The sequence below is a fragment of the Eurypyga helias genome, unplaced genomic scaffold, assembly GCF_000690775.1.
Source record: "Eurypyga helias isolate BGI_N326 unplaced genomic scaffold, ASM69077v1 scaffold17719, whole genome shotgun sequence".
NCBI classification, from domain to species: Eukaryota; Metazoa; Chordata; class Aves; order Eurypygiformes; family Eurypygidae; genus Eurypyga; species Eurypyga helias.
Genome location: NW_010272987.1, coordinates 7,201 through 14,117, shown reverse-complemented (window position 1 = coordinate 14,117; position 6,917 = coordinate 7,201). Strand labels below are relative to the sequence as shown.

At 53.3% G+C, this 6,917-nt stretch overlaps 2 protein-coding genes across 2 annotated transcripts in view; one reads left to right on the top strand and one right to left on the bottom strand.

Moving 5' to 3' along the window:
- NOXO1 (NADPH oxidase organizer 1) overlaps positions 1 to 2,253 on the top strand; it is a 2,982-nt gene extending 729 nt beyond the window's left edge. Inside the window, exons 3-7 of the mRNA XM_010159324.1 lie at positions 7 to 155; positions 388 to 581; positions 842 to 955; positions 1,228 to 1,345; positions 1,599 to 2,253. Of these exons, the coding sequence (XP_010157626.1) occupies positions 7 to 155; positions 388 to 581; positions 842 to 955; positions 1,228 to 1,345; positions 1,599 to 2,253 (1,230 nt within the window). The remainder of the gene's footprint in view (positions 1 to 6; positions 156 to 387; positions 582 to 841; positions 956 to 1,227; positions 1,346 to 1,598) is intronic.
- Positions 2,254 to 3,616: 1,363 nt separating this feature from the next.
- Positions 3,617 to 6,917, bottom strand: part of TBL3 (transducin (beta)-like 3) — a gene marked incomplete at its 5' end in the record, with an annotated part of 10,404 nt that continues 7,103 nt past the window's right edge. Inside the window, 7 exons of the mRNA XM_010159322.1 lie at positions 3,617 to 3,892; positions 4,274 to 4,432; positions 4,828 to 4,899; positions 5,105 to 5,208; positions 5,692 to 5,750; positions 6,157 to 6,313; positions 6,679 to 6,749. Of these exons, the coding sequence (XP_010157624.1) occupies positions 3,780 to 3,892; positions 4,274 to 4,432; positions 4,828 to 4,899; positions 5,105 to 5,208; positions 5,692 to 5,750; positions 6,157 to 6,313; positions 6,679 to 6,749 (735 nt within the window). The remainder of the gene's footprint in view (positions 3,893 to 4,273; positions 4,433 to 4,827; positions 4,900 to 5,104; positions 5,209 to 5,691; positions 5,751 to 6,156; positions 6,314 to 6,678; positions 6,750 to 6,917) is intronic.

The window sequence follows — 6,917 nt, the reverse complement described above, 5'->3', positions numbered from 1 at the left end:
GGGAAGCTGAACAAGTGCCTGGAGACACTGAAACTGCTGGAAACGTACTCCCAGGAGCTGCTGAAAACACATGCTAAAATCTCCCAGGGTGAAGATGTGATTCAGTTTTTCAAGGCACAAACCCAAGACCTAGATCCCTCCTTTCCTGAAAACAGGTATGAAATCATACACTTGTGGTTTCTGTTTGTGCCTCTCTTCCCGAAACAGAAACGCTCTAGGACACGGGCAGAAGGGTTGCATAGGGGGGCAGCAGAGCAGGGAGGTTCTGCCGAGTGCTTTACCCAAGCTTTTCTGAGCCCACTGCACAGATAATTTTACCAAAATAAATGCGAAATGCAACCTTCCATGTAAGTTTTCAACAAATCGACATTAAACTTTATTTTTCAGTGTTGTGATCATGCCATCAGAAATTGGAGGGGAGAAGAAGAACCAGCCAGGGCAGCAGCTCTCCTCTATTACACACCCCCAGGCGTCCCAGAGCTACAGATGCATAGAGACCTTCGAAACCAAGGACACCAAGAACAAGCCTTTCCAAGTTGCTAAGAAGGAAATTGTTGAAGTGTTAATCAAGGACAGGACTGGTACGTGTGACAGGACTTCTTCACTGTCTGGGATGGATTGATCCGTAGCTTGGCAAACACCGGGGGCGCGGCGACCAGGGGCGGGGGGGGGGGGGTGTTTGCGGTGTGCCTGCCTGGATCTACACGGCCTCGGGCAGGCAGTGAGCTGCTCTGCAGAACATCCTGCCTGTCTCTTGTGGCACAGCAGCCCCTGTCCAGAGATTATGATCATCTGTCTACTTGCAGGCTGCTAAAAACTTTGTTTTTTCTGTTTGCTGCAGGATGGTGGCTGGTGGAAAATGCAGACAAGCAGATAGCCTGGTTCCCAGCCTCCTACCTTGAAGAGATTGATGTTTACAAAGACATCCAGAATGCCCTGAGCTCAAAGGAGGAGGGTAAGTCTGCTTCTGGCTCCCTGGGACACACCTCCTCCTTCAAAAAAATGAGTTCTGCAAAACCCCCAGCACTTGAACTGTTGCTCGGAGTCCCTGCCGGGCTATCCAGAGCTCTGACCCTTCTGATCAGCTCTGGGTCTCTGGGCAGAGAGGTCGCAGGGACACGTGCCCCGCAGCTCCCGCCTGCTCCCCAGGGCTGCTGAGCTGCTCTGTCCCAGGGATGGAGGTGTTTTCTCCACGAGGCAAACCCGACCTCTCCCTTCCCTCTGCAGGCAGCCTGTACTTCGTCGTGCGGGCCTATGAGTCCCAGAAGGCGGATGAGCTCTCGCTGAACAACGGCGTTGTCGTGGAGGTGGTCAGGAAATCTGAGGATGGCTGGTGGCTCATCCGGTAAGGAGGCTGTCCCGAAGCTCTCGCTCCCCGAGGGAGCTGAGTACCTGCTGCAGGTGCTCCTCCCCAAGCAAGGTGCAGAGGAGCTCCCAAGTTGACTGCCCTTGGTGAGGGACAGTTTTCCCCTTCCTCATGCCCCGTGTACAGCGCTGGGCAGAGTCCTCACCTGCTTCCCCCCATGCTCTGCTCCCTCCCCTTGCTCTGAGCTGGGAGAAGGGCTCTTTTCAGTGTTGCTTTTCATCCTTCTCCCTAGATACAACGGCCGTACTGGCTACATGCCCTCCATGTGCCTCCAGCCCTACAAGAATCCTCACCGCAAGCTCCAGACCATCATAAGCTGCGGGCTCAACGTCTCCACCCCGAACCTCTGCTCCCCTCTGACGGTTCCCCAGCCCCGGGGTGAGGCCACAGGGCAGCACGTGGTGCCTGCTTGCTCTTCCTTTGACCAGACTGAAGAGGACGTGAGCTCTCAGAGAAGCAGATCGAGGTCTCTGCCCAGGGCCAGCTCCACCCCAGACCTGGAGTCTGACAGCTCATCCCTCAGCTCGGGGAGCAGCAGCGAGCGGGACAGCCGGCTGAGCTGGAAGCCTGACTTGTCAAGATCTCTGCCCGAAGTCGAGCAGGCCCGGAGCTCGCCCCTGCGGCACGTCCTGGCCACGCACAGCAGCAAGTCTCCACGCCTCACCCACCAGGACAGGAACGATTCCGGCTTTGTGGAGTCGTCTGCAGCCGATTTAAGTTCCTCCCTCACTGACCCTGACTTGGCCACTTGTGTCCCCAAGGTGCCCACGCGCCCCTCGCCCCACGAGATCCTCCAGAGGTGCAGCACCGTCACCAAGCGAGCCGTGCAGCAGTCTTCCTCCCGGCCGGCGCTCCAGGCTCAGCTCCCTCTCCCAAGTGTGCACTAGTGCCCCCAGGAAGGGGCACGGACCCAGCCCTGGGCCAGCAACACGAACGAGAACCACGCACCCTCCTCGTCCCGCAGGAGCCGAGAGCGGTGGCGTGGGGCGTCAGGGCTTGGGGCTGTCGCTTTCCAAGGACGTTAGATCCTGAGGGAATACGCAGGCAAACATTGCTTCCCTGGCTAACACCAGTGCCACGGCTTGCGCAGGGAGGCCGGGGAGCCAGGAGGTAGCAGGAGAGGAGCAAGTGTTTAACTTGTCATGGCAGCTGTGGCTCTGGCAGCTCCTGTGTAAGTCAGAGGCCACAGGACTCAATTAATTCTCCCCCCGGCGGGTATTGCTCCCACAGTGTGGTATGTGAAAATGTCACAATCTTCCCTGCTTTATTCCCCACGGCCGGGAGACCTGGCAGAGCCGCAGGGTGAACCCAGGAAATCCAGAGCTATGGTTATGGGGATGGTGCAGCCACGTGGATGGCATTTACCTGCTCCCTCCACTATATGTATTTTTCTTAACCTCTGATTTCTGGGGTTTGGGGTGTGGGTTTTTTATAAAAGCTTAGCTCAGTTTGGGCAGAAATGGATGAATCAGCTGGGTCTGGATGGCTGTAGGAACAACAAAAGCCGTTGGCTGGGATGCTCAGCGGAGTTGCCGGTGCAGGCCCAGGACCAGAAACGGCAGCAGCACAGCCTGTTCTCACCCGGGTCATGGGGCCAGAGCTCACGTTTATGGATGAAACATTCCCCTTTCAAGGGGCTGTGAAAGTTACTGAAGCTCAAGCAAGTCCCATCCTACACTGATTTGCTAGAGTTAGACAAATAGTTACAGGAAAGCGTAAGACTCTGATAGACATTCCTACCTCTGATTTTAGTTGTTCTCCCAGGTATCTGTTAATTTGTTTTGGAAACTATTTAACCAACATGTGAGTTGTTTTACGTCGTTCTAGATTTTATACATTTTTGTCTCTAAATAAAATACACAAACACCAACAAAGATGGCTCGGTTTCCACACTTCAGCCCTTTGCTGGGGAATTAACACCGCGCTCCCCTCCCTCAGGGGCTGACAGGCGGGGCAGGTGCAGGCCGGAGACCTGCCTTGGCCCAGGCTGCGCGTTGCCCAAGCGAAGAACAGCACGCAGCGAGGCAGCGGGGATCGGCGCACCCCGCCGAGCTGGGCTCTGGGATCTGGTAGCACATGCCGGTAGCATCTCCCAGCCGCGTGAAGTCATTAAAACCCCAGTAACGACCATCTGCTTGTTCAGAGCCAGGTGCTGCCTTTTCTCCAAACTGAAGTGCTGTTTAAGTGTCTGGGGCTGAAAATGCAGGGGCTGAGAATACAAAGGGAAGCCACAGCTCAACCAGGATGATCCCTACCTCTCACTAATCCCAAGGAGACGGAATGCTGGACTTGGTTTACAAATTCAAAGTGTAAGCATTTATTATAAAATACAGGAATAGAGTCCAGCTGCCGTACCTGGTGGGAAAGCAGGTCGGAGTCTCCCCTCCAGAAAGAGCAACCGGTGGGAGGAGGGTCACAAAGTCACGTCTTCCTGCGGGGGCGCATCAGCCAGCCTCATGTTTTGCCACATGAAATCAATGAACATGGAGGCCTGTAGCAACCGGCTCAGCCGCTGAAAATGGCGCTCTGCAAAGAGAGAAGTCACGGAGTAACTTGTGTGGGAATCACAGAATCACAGATTGGTTTGGGTGGGAAGGGACCTTACAGCCCACCCAGCCCCACACCCTGCCATGGGCAGGGACACCTTCCACTAGACCAGGTTGCTCCAAGTCTCATCCAGCCTGGCCTTGGACACTCCCAGGGATGGGGCATCCACAGCTTCTCTGGGCAACCTGTCCCAGTGCCTCCCCACCCTCTCCGGGAAGAAATGCAACAGTTTAGCGCCACAGGAGAGAAAGCTGACTATAACGGGGTGTAAAACCCTCTCTTCTCTTTAGACCGGGGCAAACGGGGAATATTCACAGCACAGACCTGGGGCTGACAGCCCATCCCTGCGGCGTGACTCACCGGTGTACGGCAGCAGGGACTCCACAGCAGATTTGATGCCCGAGTACTGCAGGAGGCTGTCTGGTGCTTCGTGCTTCAGGAGCGTCTCAACGACAGCCTGGGCCTCGTGGCAGTTCCGAGAGTTCGTATTCCACGTCACCAAGAAGGTTAACACCGCCTCTAGGGAGGAAGGGAATTCGTACGCACGGCTGTGCCACCCATGGGCACTGGCAGGCAGCAGACACCGAGTCAGGAAGCATCTCTCCTGTCTTACTGCGCGGTGCAGTCCCACACGCCGTGGCTGATGAGCCCGGAGGGTTCAACCACACACAGAACCGTTTCTTGAGCTGTCACATCCCAAACAAGGGGGTGGCAAAGCTGCTCACGGAAGCTCAGGGCAGCTGCTGGTGTGTACCACGAGGAGCAGCCCGACACAGAGCCTGGCTTTGGGCAGCCGCTCTGCTCAAGGGTGGTGGGAACTCGGTGGTAAACGCGGAGCCTAGGGAGACTCTTCTTTTAATTTGAGGAAACAAGCCCCTAACCCGTTTTAGTACTAAAACCATGTTGCAACCAACCTTTCTGGTCCTTCCGAAGCCGAACAATGTTCTCTTCCAAGTGCTTTCTCCCGTCTGCTTCCTTGAGGATGGCTGCAGAGGAGAGAAATGAAGAGTCCAGCCCATGAGCAAGGAGACCAACTGTTACAGGTGTGGTTTCACTTCGGGAAACAGGAGTCGGAAGACAAAGGGAAACCCAAGGCTTTCAGATAATTAGACTTTGTGGGCTTTGTCTACCTGGAATAGGTTCTGGAAAGCAGAGGGGGCAGAAAAATGCCTTCAGAGCACGAGGACTCACCTTTGACCACCATCAGCACGGTGTGTGGACGATCCAGAGAGATTGCCAACCCCAACGCTTTGAGGTATCTTTTCTCATGAAGCAGGTTAGAAAGCTCTTGCTCTCTGCAAAACAAATCAGGGTCGAGAAAGTGAGACAAAGATTTGGTTGGTGGAAAAAGAAAAAAAAACACGCTGCAGATCTGGCAATAATTGTGTGCTGAAGTTTAAGGCCAAGAAGTCACGACCGCTTGCCAAGGAACGCCTCAGTGCCCTGGCTGTGCAGATAATCACCCTGGCACGTTCGAGGGCTCCCAGATCTAGACAGTGCTGGCTGAAGCAGGAGAAAGTGAGAGTAGGTTTCAGCGGTTTGACTTTGCTTATCTTAGCTGTGCATCAACATGAAACGAATTGATTGTCAAGCTGACAGGAATCGGAAAATCAGAGATAAACTACAACGCAGAAGAGACTACCGTGTGCCTTGAGAGCCTCTCGGTAGCTAAACGATGCAATATTGAGATCAGATGGAGCTGGACGGCCCCAGGTGTGGGCAGTTTCAACAGACAGGGCTTGCCTTTCACAGGTCGTTATTTCACAGGATCAACTTACTTCATAATCTGCTCCTCCTGTTTAGCTTGTGCCTCTTTTTCTTCAATTTCAGTGACATCCTACAAAAAAAACAGAATATAACTTTGTCAAATCTTGCTTGGGTAGAGATGAATTTTTATTGAGACATCATGTGATCAGGAGATGCAGTTTCTGCAGCAATATCTCAAGGTCGAATGATTTAAACGTTAAACTCGGCAACTCACAACTTCCCTCCAAACCACCTTCAGAATCCCAGCACCAGGCCGACTGCTAAGGCCCAGCTGCTCCTCTTTTTACACCATCAACTGGGAAAATACGGTATGGCCAAACCCAGCCCCAGACCCCAAGATATGCCTCGCTGACCCAAAAAATGAGAAGAAAATGAGGAGAGCGTGTGCCATGATGGAACAGTGAGGAACGAGCCCCTGGGATCCTGAGCTCCCCAACTAACCCAGAGAGGAAACACAGGAAGGCTCTGTGCTGTACCTTCCACAGCATGATGCAGGAGTCAGTGGATGCTGTCACAACCATGTCATCTTGCTTGTTGGAGTGAAGACCCCAGATTTTATCTTCATGACCATCTAACGTTTTCACACACTCATTTGTTTTAATTGTCCAGAGCTTTAAGAGACCATCAGAACCGCTTTTGGAAAGAAACACAACAAAAAGCATCACTGGATAGATCCATTCTCGCTCGGTCCCACCTCAAATATCAGATAGACTTGTCCCATTCCAATGCCTTTCAAACAGGAGTGGAATGAACCCAAGATGTCAAGGGTGAGACGCTCTGCACGTCACCAACCCAGCAACGCCAGTGCGTACCTGGCAGAGAGGGAGGTAAGGTAGGCCCTGCAGAAAGCTTGCCATAAGCACGGCATCGTCCTGTCAGTCTTTCCAAAATGAAACCCACCGCCCAAGACCCTTCCCTCTTGCTGCTGGTATAGCCAAGAGGTTTCTCTTCTGATTAGTTTTGACTTCTTCCTCTGGACTCCTGGCATATGCACTTACCTGCTCAGCAGTTGTGTTCCTCGGCTGACAAAAATGATCTTCAGCACAGAGGCATCATGACCTTCAAAGGTCTGGAAAACAGAAAGTGTTAGAGCTGTTGTCAGGCCTTTTGAGAAGAGGATATTTACTCCTAAAGCCCAAATAGGTACATTCTAAAAAGCAGCCTCTATCCTTGGAGCTCTGCAGAGGAATATGGACGGGCTGGATCTGTGGACCAAGGCCACTGTGTGAGGGTCAAC